The sequence below is a fragment of the Phocoena sinus genome, chromosome 5 (genome assembly GCF_008692025.1).
Source record: "Phocoena sinus isolate mPhoSin1 chromosome 5, mPhoSin1.pri, whole genome shotgun sequence".
In the NCBI taxonomy this organism is placed as follows: domain Eukaryota; kingdom Metazoa; phylum Chordata; class Mammalia; order Artiodactyla; family Phocoenidae; genus Phocoena; species Phocoena sinus.
The window spans coordinates 127,431,050-127,450,326 of NC_045767.1; the positions used below are offsets into that span (position 1 = coordinate 127,431,050).

A 19,277-nucleotide genomic window follows, 5' to 3' on the forward strand; every position below is an offset into this window, starting at 1 on the left:
TATAAAACAAAGGTCAGGAAAAAAGTAATAAAAGCCTCTATTTGTTGAGTATTACTAATGCACTAGGCACTGTGTTAAGAGTTTATAAGTATTTTCTTATGTAATCTTCACCACAGTTTTATGAAATGATTAGGAAAGCTGACTGGGTTTCCTTAGCCAAGGTCAAGATCATAGAGTAGGAACAGATGATTCATGCTCACAGGCTCTCACAGCCAAGGGAAAAGACCAGGCAGGGAGTGACCCATGTCAGAGACTCTAGGAAGCTAGATCCCAAGAATCATGGTGTCTCTTCCTCCAAGTACATTTCTTCCATCAAGGGTTCTGATTTATTACTGCCACTTCATTTTCTCCCTTTGTTCTCCTCAGTGATAAGAATGAACAGGTTTATTGTGGGCTGACAAGGCTAAAAAATTAGGACAGATTCAAGCAAACAAAATTAAAATAAATGAATAAGAGTTTAGATATCTATAAAAATTAGGAAAAAATCCTCCTTATTTTGTCTTGGAAATAATTTACTAAGACCAAGATACTTTTTTAGATGATGGTAGGAAGCAATCAACTTAAAACATAACCAGTATAATTAATAGAAGACTTTGGAATATGTAACATATCAGGGAGGTGATATTGCAAAGACAAGAGATTTTAATGATGAACAAATAATAGAGAAAACAGGAAGGTGAAGATCTCTTTCCTCAAACTTCTCTGGAAGGTGGGCTGTGATCCTATATAATTAACTCCATCGTTTGGATAACTCAGCAAGTGCTTTTGTCATTGCTCTATTTTAATGGTGATGTATAAACTGTTTATTGTATTAGTAAAAAATTATGAACACAATTATTAAAATTATAAATATCTATTATTTTTCTTTTAAAATTGCTTTGACAAATAACTTTGTAACTAACCTTAGACACAGTAGGTTATATGCAGGTGAATAAATCTTTATAAGTTTTACATACAAACAAAATGATGAGCTACTCTTTTGTTTCCCTTTTTCCTGGAGACATTCATTCACCTTGGTTCTCCACATAGGTTTATTGAAAATAGAAAAAAAAAGTTTTTGCTTCTTCCAAGTTTCACAGACTTAGAAATTTCTTCTATGCACATATGGCCATACACAAGAGACCCCTGAAATTGCTTAAGAATTCAGGCTGCTATTTGAAAACAGACATGCTGGGAGATTTTTATGTGATGATATTATCTGAGCAATTGTTATTAATATTAATTATAGTCATATGACTAAGTTCTTGTGCAATTTTATGCAACTTTTTAAAAAGTTTCTTTTATCATGTTGCTCATGATACAAACTTATTCTAATTCTAATATGGAATGAACTTTTCAGCAGAAAGATCCTTTAGAAAATATTGGAGAACTGTAGGCAAATAATGAAATCCAAACAAATCAAATTCATCACTGACAGTCATTTCTGTGGTTTAATACAACTCTTCACAACACCTTTTTGAGTTCTCTTCTGCCTAATAATCTTTGGTGGCTCTGGAAGTAATAACTTGAAGATTATTTGATGTTTTTTCCTTACAAACGAAATTTTAAAAATTGTAATGATTAGATGAGCTATTTTAGGTAAATTTTGATCAGCTGCTTTCTTCTTTTGTTCTCTGGTCTCTTTACAGAGCTGTTGAATTTTCCCCCGCAATTATCATTTTGAACACAGTCTTCCTTTATAGTTAGGTATATAAAAGTTTTGCTGCTGTATTTTAAAGTATTCTAATAGCCTCGCTGTATTACATAGTATAATTTTATACCTTTATAAACACCAGTAATATGTACTTAATGGCTGAGCTAACTTTCAATCTGGTTTTCAGCACACTTTTGTTCAAATAACTTAGTCAGCATTTTGTCCAAATGATTTAGTCAGTACTTCTTAAGTGTTGCAGTGCTGTCATGCATTACGTCCAAGCAATTTCCTCTGTCTGAGTATGTTAAAGGGTCCTCAAATTATCTAGTGAAACACAGAATGTAAAGCTATAATTATGTTATTAAGTTATTATTATTTTCTAAATAAATCCTTTAAAATTCTAGGGAAATTTATGTAATTTTAATTGTTAAAAATGTGTAAATATGTAATATGGCACGATGTTTGGCTGAAAGTATCAAAAGCCTTTGAACTGTACATATACATATTTAACTCAGAAGCTGCATAACTAAAATAATTTCTTAAGAAAATAACCATGGATGTGCACAAAGATTGAATGACTAGAATGATTTTTCACAATTTTGTAAATATATAATAATAGGGAATTTGGCAAGCAAATTATATATATGTACACCCACTTATAATACGGATTCTTATATAGACTTATAAAGACATATAGTAAATAATGCTGCAGAAGAACATCTAAATGAATAAATAGATGTTCAGGATGTACTGTTAATTATGAACACATTATATACAGTAGGAAACCACTGTTATATATTAATATATTTTCTGTATACTAACACCCACTCAGGTGCTAAGTCCTACCGTGTATAATTCTAATCACTCTCTCTTTTCCATTCTTACTTCCATTTCTGCTGTTGTAGTGGTTAATGTTTTTCAGGCCTGCACTAATTCAGCTAGCCTACTTCAACAGTCTCATAATCGCGAAGCCATCGTTCATGCTGTCTCTAAATAGCACAGATCACTTAGCTATTTGGATGAGAAGTTGTTATCGTTGCTTTAAATAAAGAACCCATATATTCAGTAGTGTTTCATACTTTTATACTTATAAGCATAAATTCTAATCTAACACAACACTTTCATTGTGATTAACACTTACATTCTGCCAGATCATTTGCTGATAAAACTCTAACTTTCATCAGCATGAATAAAGTATTTAATTTAGGAGAAGAAATGAACAATGCTTAAATTGATGAATAAGAAGTACTTCTTAAACTTGAAAAAAAATAAACCTAAAAATTGTTCTAAGCTTAAACTTCCACATTTTCTGTGTTAAAGGGAGGTTTTCCAGCGAGGGCATCTTGATAAGAAATAACATGTCAAATTGAAGATCGAAAGTACTAGATCAAAGCACTTAAAGATCAGCCTGGGAGGATCCCTGTAAGCGTCATCTGAGTCTTCAAACCTCTCAGATTTGCTGTAGGATTCCTACCAGCACTTTGGCTTTTTTGTAACTTAATCAACAGTGAATTAAAAATGGGAAACACAAACTAGAGAATTATAGAATACAACACTTTGGAAATGCTTAACGTATGAAGAGACAGTTTAAAAATTGGAGCTAGTGGCATTTTTTTTTCATAACCTATCTGTAAGAAGCAGCACCAGCCTGTGTGCCCTTCAGAGAAATTATCAAAAAAATCATCTGCACAGAAGCAAAAGAAAGGGGGAAAAGAGCTTTAATAATATTCAAAGTTTTTTTCCTGTAAAGTTTGTTTCATTTTATTTCAATGACAGATGTTGCAATTCAAAAATTAAATCTATATTTTAAAAAAGGCATATAATATCTTTATTCTACTTCGCTTTTCTCATTCTTCACTTCCTTTGAGTTCTCTGATTTCAAATATTTTTAATTATAGCATTGCTAAAAGCCTTGTAAAATAGATTAGACACAGAAAATGCACATCTAATAATCATTGTGTTTGCTGGCTTGTTTTTATATCATTTAAAAATTGAGCTGCATTTTATAATGTCATAACGGAAACGAAAATATAAAAATCTGCAATTTAAAATTAAAATGTCTCATATTTTGTAGGAATATTCAGCTACTACTTAAAAGCAAAGAAAAAAATAATTAAACAGTAAAACTTGTAGATTATTGCTTTGGAAAATCATATACTTTTGGTTATTTTCTGCCACCTGTGTATTATATACTATTTGTTTACAACTTTATCCATTATTGCTATGAAGTTTATTAAACTATAATGACATACCAGGAGGAGGTATTCTCCTAAAGGAGAATATGTATGTACTTAACATGTATGTAATATGTTAGTTTATAAACTTATAATACTTTATGGTGTTATTTGTTTGATATATGAAATTATTTACACCTTGGATATGTGCTTATGTCATTACACTTTTCTCAGTTGATAAACTACCTAAATTCAATGACAGTCTCAGTCAGATTTGAGGTTTAAACTGCATTGCAGTCAAGTCTTGGAGTGAAACAAGTATAGCCAGCTTATAAGTTTGACCTCTGCAATTACTGTTCATTTTCTAAGCTTTCCTGGGTATAAAGGTATGTTAAATTGCCTTTTAGTGCCAGGAATGACTTTTTCTCGGCCAGATTACTCTCTTTTGGTTCATCAGTTAGATATGTATTCTATTTAATTTAGTAGCACAAAAGTTAATCATTCCAACTTGAAAGTGTCCATCCTGGACATTGTATGTGGTCAGCTTCATTATCTGACATTATTATTAATAATGTGTTTGTGCTACTAAAGCAAGCTTTAATACTTATCTTTTTTAATGAATTATTCAGGTCATCAAATATAATTTCTAACTTGCTTAACCTAATTCAAGTCAGCATTTGTAGACTGTCAATTGGGTCAATATTAGCTCAGAAGAAAAAATTAAAAATCAATGAATATCAGGGTGAACATTTTAATTTTTACTCTTTAACCTAAACCATTTCCTATATTTTGAGGATTTAATATTAAAGACTCACTTTAAAATATTTAGTTTTTCAGAATTGTCCCTAATCTATACAACTATGTATAACAAAAATAAAAGGACCAGCTGCACTATTTCTTGGTGTCAACAGAAGATTTGACCTTGTTTTTCCTATAGCTTAAGGATTAAGTATAGCCCCAATGGATGAACTGTACATCATTTTCAAAAGAAGGTTTTCTGGAGGATAATGCTGAGTGTACAGATTCCTACTGTGACTGAAACTAGTGTCTATTTAATCTTATACTCAAGATGGCCTTTTGTGACCAAATCGCTGTGGATTTAAAAATCAAGAAATTTTTAAATCAAAGAACTGGCCTTGACAAGGAAAACTAGGAGTAGAATGTTACTGATTTTTTTTTTTTTTTTTCTGTGAGAGAAGCCAAAGAATCTGGTGCTATTATGAATGTTAGTAGATTTCAACATCGTTTTGGATAAAGGGAAGTATATACATAAATTGCAAATGAAGAAAAGTAATAAGAAAGATCTTCAATTCCTTCACACGAAGCATATTCTATAGAGAACCTTATTTCTGGTGATTTAGGAACAGGGGATTATTTAATCCTACTCTGAAAGAAAGACATTATATTATTAGTAGTTTGGTTTGTTATAGGAAAGAATTGCACTGGAGAAGATTACTTAGAAGAACCGTCTTCTTCAGGAGCTATCACCACAAATAAAGCTGGAAATGTACCTCTTGTACTTTTTGATTAACTGTTAATATGTTGTCTGTAATGAATAACCATACTTGCTTGATTTGCAGAGTGGAAAACAGTGTGTCTAGGTCTTGGAGTTAATGCTTTTTAAAGGTACAATGGATTGGATATATTTTGTAACTAACATATATCTACCTAAATAGATATACATCTTACACCTACAAAATATAATCATGAGCTGATTTAGGTACAAATCTACAATTTTTTTGAAAGAATCACTACATCCCCAAATATGGATTTGAACATAGAACAGATACAGAATAGTTTTCCAATTAACACCCTCTAACACAACCACTCCCGTGCTCCAGTGACTCTCCAATACTCTCAAAGTAGAAGCCTAAGTACACAAAGCCTGATGTCATCTGAATCAATGGCCCTCTCTGACCTCACCCCCTTCTAAGCTATTCTTCTGGCCCCTTGGAGCAGGCCTTTTGCATCTGTGGTTCCCTATACCTGACCACCCTTCCCCCAGATACTGATGTAGCATAATCCTTCTTATCCTCCTGTCATCCTCTTTGCTTCAATATCAAATTCTCAGAGGCTTACTTCAACAAGCCCATTGAAAATTGCAGCCCTTCTACATATACTTCAATTTCCTCTCACTCTAAGTTACTTTTCCTATAGTATTTGAGTTCTGATATACTATGTAATTTATCTATTTTATTTATCATACCTATTGTTTGTTACCTGGCTCCCTTCACTAGAATATAAGTTCCATGAAGGCTTGAATCTTTTTATCAGAAGGTAGTCCCAGGAGTTTGAACAGTGCCTGTCACGTTGTAGACATTCAATAAATGCTGAATAAACGAATGATCTCAAATTTGGATCATAAATACTTAGGGTATTTTAGGGTACATAAAACATGTTTAGTCTGAAAGGTAATGTTTTTCTCAATTTATAAAAGTGTTTGTAAAAGTTACTCGGTTGACTGAACGGGTATATATCACAGAGGAATTCAGACATATGTAATCTGGCTCTCATATATTTAATGATGTCTAATGAAAAAATGCATTTTCTAATAAAAATGATGTAATATGATTCTAAATAAAACTTCTGTTTGTTTTCTCAGCAGAATAAACTGGTCTTCTGGAAAAGTAACAAAGATGTTTCACTTACTGCAATACTTTTGATGACAATGAATGCACGACAAACTTAACACTTCCTTTGTTCAAGACAGCATTGAATAAAGGAAGTTTACTCCCAATGTAAAAGTTGTAGCCAGTAGTGCAGTTAATTAAGAGAAAATGTCAATAGAACTTAACATTGTCACAGGATAATGGTTCCTGCTGCTAGATATATGTCAAGAGACAGATAAATAAGATGGAGTGATTTATTAAGCAGTGCCACACTCCAGGCAATGCATTTCTAGAAGATTACAGCACTCCTTGGGTGGTGATGTAAGGCAGAGGACTGAAAACTAAGTGGCTTTAACTCTTTGGATAGTACAACAATACTACAGAAATGTGGTGATTACGGACAGTCCCTGCTGATACAGCAAAATTACTTTTATATTTAGAAAAAAAGAAGAGATTATCATGATATTATAGAGGCTCTAAGTTAAAACAGAATCCCATCAACAATCTTTCATGAATTTGCAGATAACTTAATTATGTGGAAAAGTCATACTACTCCGAAATTTTAAAGGCCGAAAAAATTAAGATCACATCTATTTAAACTACAGACTTCTTAAAAATTCTATTTCAGGCAATAAATTATTACTGATTTAGGAACTTGGTTATTTTTCTAACCAAAAACTGTATTAAAACAGTTTTTGGAAAAACATCCAAAGGTCTTTTATTCCTTTTCAATAATTTAAATAATATAATCCAATTTATTTTTAGATTGTTAATATTGATTAAATAATATCACAGAAGGTTTTAATTTAGAATCAACCTTTTGAATACTGGTATGGCATATTCTTTGCTTCAAATGTAACTCAGAATACTATTATGTGCTTTGATTTTCTCAGATCAAAGTCACAAGTTTCACTGGTTACTGGGAAATTGTTTTCATCTTAAAATTAACCCTATATCTGGTATTATATATTACAATGCTGCAATAATAGAAAATAATAAAATACAGTTAACTATATTATTTATGACTTTCCCATGCATTATATTGCATTTCAAAAGTATTTACAATATAAGTATTACATGTATGTTAACAATAGAAACCATAGTTCAGTGATGTTCTGAAGTTTGAAAGCATTCTATCAGGGAAATAAAAATTTTGGCACAGTATTTAACATAGATTATATCTATATAATAGAAAAGATCGCTTTTAGTTTTATTAATGTATTGAACAGTCAAGTCGTTACTGGCATTTTAAACTCATAAAATATTCTGGTTTTTAATAGTGGCATTGTGAGTATACTAAAATAAAAACTGGAATATAATCCTCATCATCATAATCATTTTTATCTGGAAAGGGTCCATATAGTTCTAGACTGCCACCAATGGCAGTTTTTGAAGATTGCTTAGTTTAGGAAAATTAGCCTTCTGTGTGATGTTTATGCTTAATTATGTGCTATTTTAGCCACAGATCTCAATATGTATTCCAAAAACAAAATACATATATTCACAGGTTTTATAAATTAGTCCCCAAAAGATTATTTAGTCTTTTCGAGCCCCAAAGAGCTGCATATATAAATTGGAAGCATCCTGAATCAAAACTTATAATTCCATTCAATTTGGTTCATTACTTTGTTGCAGCTTTGGCCATATTATGCTATAGTTTATTACAAGTACATGTGGTAATGATGTGCTTACAAAGGGAAAAATGTTCTTGTAGTTTTTCATGTCTAGTTGAACGACATAAAATTATTATGAATTTGTTAGTGTATGGTTTTTACTGTAAGCATTTTCATTAGCTGGACTGGCTTTCCTAATACACTTCCTTATGCCTAACTACAATATGCTTCTTTGAAATACTGCTTATTTTCTGTGAGGTAATAATGAGTATATAAAGCATTAAACAATGTGGCTGATTTCATCTCTTGCTATGAATGGCAAAAATAGTGAGAAAATAATAATTACAATGTTGAGTGCCTTTTTTATGTCTTGCACACAGTTTTAAGTGTTTTATATCCATGAACTCAATTTTTCAAACACCTGATATAGTAGGTAATTATTATTTGGGGAACTAGAGCACCTAGAGGCTAAGAAACTTGTCCAGCATCACATAGCTAGTAAATGTATAGATAGTTCAGTTTAAAACTGAACTGTCTCTTAATCAAACACAAAGATATGAAAAGAGTTGTTTAATTAGATATTTGTATTATGTAATCATACAATCTTATAACTGAAAGAAAAAATTTAAATAATCTGACTCTTTTATAGATCAGGAAACAAAGATCAAGTGAATTAATGGGCCACTTCATTTTTTCCATTGTCACTAGGCAAAGAAAAATTGGTTCCTAGTCTGTGTCCCTCTCTTTAATAGGTCATGACTCAGTATGAATTTGACCTAATTGTAATGCACCAGACAGTGGCCTATTTGTTAACTCTGCACCCTTTGTGACTTGGGCTTTCCTCAGTGTGATTATTATGATCTTATGATGGAGCTGTGTGTTTACTAGTTTGTTTCCCTCATACATTGAAAGCTCCATGAAGACAGATACCACGCTGCCCTATTCACTCTTGTGACTAGATAAATAATTATTATTTAATATCCAAGGAGATGCTTTCTAGATAATGAATAATTTTAAATGGTAAAGGCAGAGGAAATACTTTTAGGAAATGTTAAAGAAGAGTTTAAACAATGTATATTATTAACCGTTAGAAAACAACTGAGGCAGACAAACTGCGCATCTGTCCCAAATGGAATGTTAATTTAGAGTCTGAGAGACAGAGCTGTAAATATAAAGAGACTCTATAAAGTTTGGTCACCCACAAATCAGAGAGCAATTTTACATGTCCACAGTGTGGAAGTATGGATTATGCATTGGTCTTTTGTTACATCTTGATGCCAAAAAAGAACAACTGTCATCAAGAAAGTAGTTTACAAATAAGAAACACTGATATACATGATGAAATATATGATGCTAATTTTTACTTTATGTTATGCATTGGAATTTCTCTGCCTTACAACTGTGAAAAGTTCAAGTGAAGGCCATGCCACATTTAAGGGTATTTAACAAAAGTATCACAGGACCTTATTGCCCTGTTTTGTAGACTGAAACAGGAATCCTAAATTTAGCATTATGTGTGTTACAGTTAGCTTAAGAGTATGCATTTTAGAGATAGGTTAAGTGGTAAAAGTCTTATTTTTCAAAACATAATTTTGTTTTTAAAAGCTTTGGTAAGTTTTCCATATTTTTAGAAATATGACCATCATTATTAAAGTTCTAACTACATATTCTAACTACAGGTGAAGGGGAAAATGGAATGAGGTCAAACAAAAATTGAATTTCCAAATTTACATTCTAAGCTGATTGTCCGTACTATCACATGTAGTCCTTTGATCCCAATACTTTAACTTTGATCAATCCTAAATCACCTTTAGAATAAATTTATCTTTGGAGATGTCTGGCCCTATTCTTTTATTTTTCCCTAGCTCACTTGTGTTTGTTTGTATATTTCCTTTTCAGTTTTACTGAGATATAACTGACGTTCAGCACTGTGTAAGTTTAAGTTGTAGAGCGTAATGATTCAACTTATGTACATCACGACAAGACTGCCACAACAAGTTTAGGGATTATCTATCATTTTGTATAGATAAAAATTTTTTTTAAATCGTCCTTGTGATGAGAACTCTTAGAACTTACTCTCTTAACTTTCACATACAACATTCAGCAGCGTTAATCATATTTATCATGTTGTACATAACAATCCTAGTACTTATTTATACTATAACTAGAAGCCTGTACCTTTTGGCTTCTTTCATCCAATTCCTCCTCCCTTCACCTGCTGCCCCATCTCTGGTAGCCACAGTCTGATCTCTTTTTCTATGAGTTTGCTTGTTTGGTTTTGAACTATAATTGAACTATAATACTATGTTAGTTGCTGGTACACAGTGATTTGATATTTCTATACATTTCAAAATGATCACCATGATAAGTCTAGTTACCATCTATCACCATACAAAAATATTACATTATTATTGACTACATTCCCCACTGTACATTTCTGTCCCTAACCTTGTTACTTAAGCTGAGGGGTACTGTAATACGGTACTGTAAAAACACCAAGTACTATGAAGATGTCAATGCTATTTTAAAGGATTTATGACACCTGTTTTTTTATCATTTAAACTTAGATTTTAAAAATGTATTTTTTTTACATCTTTATTAGAGTATAATTGCTTTACAATGGTATGTTAGTTTCTGCTTTATAACAAAGTGAATCAGTTATACATATACATATGTTCCCATATCTCCTCCCTCTTGCGTCTCCCTCCCACCCTCCCTATCCCACCCCTCTAGGTGGTCACAAAGCACCGAGCTGATCTCCCTGTGCTATGCGGCTAATTCCCACTAGATATCTATTTTACGTTTGGTAGTGTATATATGTCCATGCCACTCTCTCGCTTTGTCACAGCTTACCCTTCCCCCTCCCCATATCCTCAAGTCCATTCACTAGTAGGTCTGTCTTTATTCCTGTCTTACCCCTAGGTTCTTCATGACAAAAGAACGTATTTTCTTATAGCATTTTGGGAAAGAAGAGAGACCAACTCAGAAAATCTTAAGATCACCCTTCAAGTTTTTAAAATGTTTCTTGAAAGCAGCTCTTCTGTTTTATTAAATACTAAAATAATGCTTTTAATTATGGTACGTACTCATAAGTAGTTCAGAAGAGTCAAGAACATGTTGTTCACACCAGTTCTTGTTTTATAAGCATTTTATGAGCAGAAATCTGATTTGTGCCTCATGTTCCTTAATTACTTTTACCTCTTCGAAAACCTAGTTTAGCATGGAAAGGATTTTCTGGCTCAAATCATAAAGAGTTGGTATTAAAATAAATGAAACCCAGGGGCTATCTCATGTATATAGTTTATGGAATAATTGCTTAGGAGCTCATTACAGTTCACCGGGAAAAACCAGTGGATTCACATCTTAGCGTCATGGCATTGTTTTCTGGTCACACAGATTAGTCACACCCCACACCTATAATGAAGGAGTTTAAACAGTCTTTGAAAGTATGAGAGTTCATCTTTTTCTTTGGTGTTGAAGAATTCTGGTGATAAATAGAAAGAAAATGAGCAGCTTGTTATGTTTTAAATCAGCATGAGGAAATTCTCAAGTAGATGTGACAGCATTCAGAGTACTTGGCTCTCCCTTCGTTAAGGACTGCCTATAATAATTAGCAACAACAGAGATGTTGTTCTGACCTAAATAAAAATACAGAGAGCCTTTTTGAATTAATATCTGTAGGAACAGAATATAGAAAAAAACTTGTCTCTATAGTCCAGTTAACCTGTCACTGGGAATTACTCTCATTTTCTCTGTGTTCATTAGGGTCAGTAAACAGCAGAGCTAGCCAATATAATTTTTGTTATATTCAAATTGAATGTGAAATATCAGATAACATTACAAAGGAATGGCTTTAGCTACTGCATTTCAAGGCTTGAATCCTTTGGGGTTTTGTGACTAGGACATTGGCAAATTTCATATATTTAATATCTACACTATTAAAATGGATGTCTTTTTGAGTTATTCTCAAAGTTTTAAACAGATGTTCTCTCATCAACAATCTTTTCTGTTGCCTAATTTGATAGAGAAGAATGTCTGACTCTTCTTTTTGTGGAAATGAGAAAGTTGTGATTCTCTATAACACTGCAATCCTTCTGGCAGCGGGAAGAACTCTTTATTTTCTTCCAAAAATTGTCCTGGGATCTCAGAGTCAGTGGGTTGCCTTTGATGTAAACTCTTGTGCAGCAGCCACCAGGTTATCTTCTACCATTCCTAAAGGTCCTCTTCATTCATCACTAGCAACTGTGGAACTATTTGATCCTTAAGAAAATTACCAAAGGAATTTTCCCTCTTTACTCCTTTCAATAATTCTGTCTGCTCCTCTCATCAAAAGTGGTTTATTTGGTCCCAATTTGGCTATGGCCCATTTACATGATGTTGAACATTCCTGCAAGGACTGTGTCTTTCTTATGATCATATTCAAAATATCTAGGTTGGGTATGGCATATAGTACATCCAAGGAATATTTCTTAAGCCAGTTAATACAATTATTCCTTGTTTTTATTTTGTTCTTTGTGTTCCTGGCGCATAGCTGGTATATAGTAAATGCTTGCTGGTAAACATATGTGATAGCCTGAAACATTTTACGTGACTATAAATATTTATACTTCATAGAACCAGACCATCTGAGGTAAACTCTGAAATTTCCCTTTGCAAGTAAAGAGCAAACGAATTACATACAACCACATGTGTGAACAAGTCACAGAGGCCCTTCATGGCCCAGATGATAATAAGAGTCACTGACCATAAACTAAATTCAGAGATCTTCAAAAATCAAGCCCCAGGTTTTTTTTTTAAGTATGTTGATTGCAGAGAGATGTACATAGGCATGGAGATAAGGGAGGACATGAAATGGCAACAAAACTTGCATAAAATTGGTGTCTCATTCATGCATTAAACTGCCTAATTCACAAACTCTAATGTTCTAGCCAAACAGATGTACTAAGTTTATCTCTATAATGGACCATACTGATTTTGCACAGTTGGATTCCCTAAGCTGTTTTTCTGGAATGCTCTGAAGTTACAAAATTTTTAAAAAAATCTGGATTAGTAAACAGCTTACGTATATTTAACATTTTTCTGCTTTTAGCTGTCCCTGAACTCTTTTTTCAAACATCTATGTGATAATACATGAAATGCCCTTTTATTCCTACTCAATCTAGTCTCTAGTGGCTCAGTAAAGACCGTAATTCTGAAATAATTCAGAATTATTACTGTGCTTCTCCTTAAAAGACTATATATTTATTAGAAATTATCACTAATTCCAAACTTCATCGCCTGTGCATGGACTGTCATTGACTGATTCTTTTCTTCATGGGGTTTTTGAGTCTTAATTTATTTTTAATCAAAGTGTAAAGATACTTTCAGTACCTTTTAATGAATTCACCTTTTTCATTGTTAGCAGGTGGAAGAATAGCAACATTTCAGAGACGAAGTAGTTAATCATATGCCATTCAGCATGATGCATCATTATGAATTCGTATAAATGTATAATCAACCCACAGGCTGTACAACTTATTTAAGGGAGCAGTTGAGACAGAAAAGTGCTTAACATATTTATAACTTTTGATATCTGAAGCTTGTTTACAGACTAGAAAAGCATGTAACCATATGGATAATTTTATTTATCTTTTTCTTTTGGGTGTTCTCCAAAACTTGCTGAAACTGGGCCACCTGGAGACAGAATTCAGAAAGCCAATCCATAAGCTTGTTAACATTCTCAAAAGTAAGGCTTCAACCAATGGGAAACCTTATTTATAAGTTTCTCATCTTAGCTACTTAAGAAAATACACCAGTGGAGACATTCTGGATAACTTCCTGTTTGGTTTAAGTGAGTTTAAGTCATTGGGCAATAGACTGTAATCTAATAAACACAATGTTGCAGTTAATTCCATGCTTGATTTAGTTAAGTATTTAGCATTTATTCACTTATTTAGTTGATCAGTATGCATTTATTAAACACCTAATACGTACAAGACACTGAATTAGGCAAAGAGACTATAAAGATAAATAGGACACAATCTGTGTTCAAAGGACTCAGGTGGAGACAAAAGAAAACGCAAAGACTTCCTGAAGGAAGTGAGATCAGAATAAGAACTAGAGGATGCACAGGAATTTGCCATATGAAAGCAGAGAGTGGGCGTAGAGATTAAGCAATTGGTAATAAAGGCATTTCACGAATTGAAAAGAGTAGAAGCAAAGGCAGAGCGGCAAGACACAGTCTTGTCTTCTGTTCAAGAGACAAAAGCAGTTTGGAATAACTGGACAATTACATGTGAGTCATGAGTGGTAGGAGATGAGAATCAAGACTGCTGAAGACCAAACGATGGAGTATTGTTCATGCTCTAAATAAGTTTAAACTGTGGGCACTGGGGAGCCAAAGAAATATTTGAAGAATGGGAATTATGTGGTTAGCTCTCCATGACAGTGATAATTTGAGTATATGTGTAAGTATGTGGAGCATATATTTGCAGGAAACAAAACTGAAAAAGAAAGACCTATTATGAGATTCCTGTAGCTCAGATGAGAAATGAGATAGGCCTAATCTAGGTAACAATCCAGGTCTTATCTCTCTAGGTGAAAACAGATTTCCACTCCTAGAAATAAGTATGAAGTAAAATTTGCATGACTTATGGTTGGATATAAGGGATAGAAGGAAGAAAAAATCAAAACTGTTTTCAAAGTTTCTAACCTTTAAGTCTGAGTGGTTGCTAATGCATCAGCTAGAATAGAGAACATGAGAGGCTATAAAGGTTTAAAGTGCAAAAAAATTCAATTATTGGCATGTTGGAATTTGTGGTATCTCTGATATATCCAGAGAGTCTAGTGAGAGTATATAAAACTAAAATTCAAGGATGATATAGATTTGGGAGTCATCTGCATTTTGGTAGTTATTGAAACCATGCACAGAAAAACTAGATGGAATGGGAAGAAGTGAGATAAACAGAGAGGTTAGTTACGTGTAGCTTTACCACCTTCCATCTCTAGTCAGTACTCATATTTATCAACATCCTAGTTATCTATCCTCATTTATTGACAATTTTGGTACACGGCTTATTTTCTTTCTCTCTAATCCAAGCCAACCATCATTACAGATGGTTCATCTAATCCTGTGGATTCTCAGTTGATCAGCTTTGAAGTTCTTCACCAACTCTTCAGGAATCCACATCTACACACCTGTAACTTGTCCTCTACTGTTTCATCTCAAAAATGTTAGGCTCAGGTGTCCCATTTTGTCAATACAAACTTTGAACTATCTCACACTGATATTTCTACAGTTGTTATTTGGTCTCATCAAGAACTCTACTCTCTCCCACTACCACTCTCTTACTTTCCAGTCTTACTCTCTATTACACTCTGATTATTGGTCTTTCTATTTTTTATTGCTCCATGTACCCTAGAATCTACTATTTCAACCACCATCTTGCTAATAATCTAAAATAATCTGCCTTGTTATCCTTTTCTCGTGTGCCTAACTGTCCACAGCTGAGACTAATTTGTTTTTATTTATTGAGTAAACACTTCTGTGATACTTATATAAGTCACTGTATCTAAGAACTTCACATTTTAAAACCATTTAAATTCTCATGACAAAGCCATGAGGTGGCACATCCAGAGTGTTTCCTGCAAGAGAAGCTCACACCATCATACAAGTTTGTGATCCCCAACCTGGACTAAAAAATTCTTCTGTTTCACTGACTCTTCCCCCTATTTTGGGGACACACTCAATAGAGAAATCAATCATCATGGTGTGAGAAAGCCAAACTATCCTATGGAGAAAGGCCGGAGAGGACAACTGAGGTCACCAGCTCTCTGCCAGCATTAACCACCAGACGTATGAATGAAATGAACAAGCCTTCAGATGAGTTCAGCCTCCAGACTTTGGGCAGTCTAGCTGAGGCTTCAGACATCATTGAGCAGAGACAAGCCATCCACACCATGTCCTGTCTAAACTTGTGACCCACGAAGCTGATAGGTTTTGGAGGAATTTATTATGCAGCTCTAGTCACTGGAATACTACCAATAACAAGGTTATTGCTAAATCCAACGAACACCTTTCAAGTATTAATTTTACTTGATTCTTTGAAATGTTTAACACTGTCAACCAATCTTCCATATTCAAATATTGTCTTTACTTGGTATGTATACCACTAGATGGTACACATGGTACTTGCATCTTTCTTGTCACTACTTACTAGTTATCACTGAAATCTCGTCTACCCATTCCTTTCCTTAGGGCTCTGTCCTAGGCCCTCTCTGAGTCAGTCGTCCTCAATCAGGAGTATGCAGTTGAGAACAACTACTCTGTACGATCTCGTTCACTTCCATGGCTTCAATTATCTCCTACATGCCAATATCTCCTCAATGTATATTTAGCCCAGATGTCTCTTCTGTGCTTCTGACAAATATATCAAACCATTAACAAGCATTAGAAATATACCCCTGGATATTTCACAGATACCTCAACTCAAATGTACCAAAATGAATGCATCATCTTCCACATCACACCTGCTCTTCTTAATTTTTTTCCCCAGAAAATGACCTCGACAACCAATACACATAATTTCCCAATCCAGAAACCTAGGATAAAATTTCACCTCCTTTTTCTCCTTCAGTACCAATCCCCATACCACTATATAATTTATCAGGTTCTATAGACTCCAATTCATCAATACCCTTCTCTTGATTCCCAGTGTCATCTTACCTTTGTGCAAGCCACATTAACTCTTTATTTTGTTATTATAATACTCTGATAATTTGTTTCCCTTTCCACATTGCTCTCTTTCAATTTTATCCATACTACAATCACAATGTTTCTGATTATAGTAAAAATTTAAACGTGCATTTCCCTGTTTAATACCTTTAAATTGCTGTTAATTTCCCTGAAGATCAAATTCAAACCCCTGATAATAACAAATATATCTTCAGCCTCATCTTTACCAGCTCCATAGTCTATTCTGCATAGTCTATTCTGATTCCTCCCTCACTTCTTGGTCTTAAATTCTATCCAACCATCTATGTATCCTTCCCCCATCCTTTTCTTCAATAAGCTCTTTGCATAGTTACTTCTGTCTCTGTTTATACAGTACTAATTCAAAAAGCCTTCTTTGCGACATTAAGATATATTCACCCTCCCCACGACTATGATCTCATAACAGTCTCTATCACGCGTGGATTTTACATGTTTGCATCCCACAAGACTTGTAGCTCAATCATGGCAACGACTCCCTTGCTCCCAACTGTATACTCAGTGCCTAGCAAAGTTCTACTTAAATAAATAGCATGGATTAAATATCTACTAGATTAGTGATTAATGAATGGACCAAAAATACCTGCAATAAAGATACACAGATACAGAAAGGTAGCGGGAAAAAGCATGCTTACAGAGGTTTGCGGGATAGACTTTATGTGAGAAAGTAGAGATGAAAAGTCTAGGCAAACCTTATGATTAGTTAAATGAGAACAGAAAGAATGAAATTTAATGGAAGATCCAATAGCAAGTGTATATAAAAAGTAAGATGTTATTGAGAGCTGTAAATATTAAGGCAAAAGCATCATGTGTCTCCATTGTGACACCTATGTCTTCTCTTCAATACATATGACAAGTCTGCAAAAAACTATCAATCCCCTAAGTATTTTATTATTTCATTTTCTATGATGGCAGTAGTCTCAAATAAGGGGCTCAATAAATATTGTTCTATTCTGAAGCAGTAAGAGTCAAGTAATTACCTAGATAAGTTTAAAGAGTAGGCAGATTGACTATTGAATAACACAACAAAGACATTGTTTAGAATATAATGAAATTATAAGTTAATTGGTAAAAATTATATATTAAAGTAAGAGATAAAGCGTAAATTTCTTATCAGAATCTTAAAGTCTTTTCACTGCCAATGAATATTTTTAATACATGAAACAATGTCTCTCAACAAACAGCAAGTCTTAACATCTCTTATACACATAAATAATTAAGCAATATCTGCTCTGGTAGTAAGTATTTTCATAAATCTCAGTAAGTATTTATCTGAGAAATAGAAAGGCTATTTCTCAGAATCGGAGCTTGGGAAGGAAAATCTCCTCTTGAGTTTCTTGTGAACCTTACCTCTGACATTCATCTTTGGCTTTGTTGATAAAACTGAACTTACATCAAAAGATACTGTACCATTTTTTGCTGAAAATCTGCTGTTTGAGATCCACTAGGAAAGAGCAAGAAATGTTCTTTTCTTAGCATTGCTGTAAAGACCTTTAGAACACTTACTGATGTCAAGACACAGAACGTTCTTAACTGAATGCATGGCATATGAAACATCACATTCCTTTTTTGTACTGAAATATATATTTTTTCCTTACCTTGCTGCACAAAGGATCCATACACAAACCACATGGAGTTGTAGAGAGTGGTAGAAGTCATCGATCCCATTTGTAATCTTGGGGGATTAAGCCAATTCAAGAGGTAGACCAGTAGACCGACCAGAAGAACTGTGCCAGCAATGCAAGCCCATAGTGAGAGATCAAATGGTGCAAGACAGGCAAACATATCCACTGTCTTTTCAGCCCTTCGAAGTAGGACTCCCACTGAGTAGTCCATGTAACGTGTTGTAAAGTCCACCACATTCTCACGGTCTGGGGTGATAGTCAAAGCAGAAATCCCTATGTCCGCCCTCTGAGAAATTGAAAGAGACAGGAATACATTAACAGTGTGAAAAACAACTTGATTTGTGGCACTTTAGCTTGCCTTGAGGAAAATAAAATAGATGCCTCAGGCGACATCTTAAGTCTTTTTATATAAACTGAAAAACACTGCAGAGACTTCTTAGAGAAGACCTATATGTGAATTTTTCATTTCCTCCTGCAAATCTTGGCCCACCAGAGTTAGACAAATTACCTTGTTCCTATTATCAGTGCATGTGAAATCAGTGAAGAATATTTCAGACACAGACAATGCCTGAAGGAAATTGTCTTTTTTCCTTGGGTCATTTTATCAAAGCCATCATTAACACAGTAGCAAAGGTAAAACTTATTCTAAAGAATTCTTCCTGAGAAAATGTTCCCAAGATATTCAACATATTCTTAACATCTAAGTTATTAAAAACAAAAACTCGACGTGGCACTTCACCCTTGGTTTAGATTTCTCTGCATCAAAATTTATATTATTGGGTTCTAAATATATCAGAGTTTATTAGAGATTTCATAGCATTAAGTTATAACATCATACACCAGGGGTTTCTACCATAATTTTATTTTTTAAACC

The 19,277-nt window shown here is 33.6% G+C and overlaps 1 protein-coding gene across 2 annotated transcripts in view; it reads right to left on the reverse strand.

The window, feature by feature from the left end:
* Positions 1 to 19,277, reverse strand: part of GRID2 (glutamate ionotropic receptor delta type subunit 2) — a 1,366,547-nt gene that overhangs the window by 252,732 nt on the left and 1,094,538 nt on the right. For both annotated transcript variants that reach the window (XM_032633736.1, XM_032633737.1), the window contains one exon: positions 18,377 to 18,689. In XM_032633736.1, the coding sequence (XP_032489627.1) occupies positions 18,377 to 18,689 (313 nt within the window). The remainder of the gene's footprint in view (positions 1 to 18,376; positions 18,690 to 19,277) is intronic.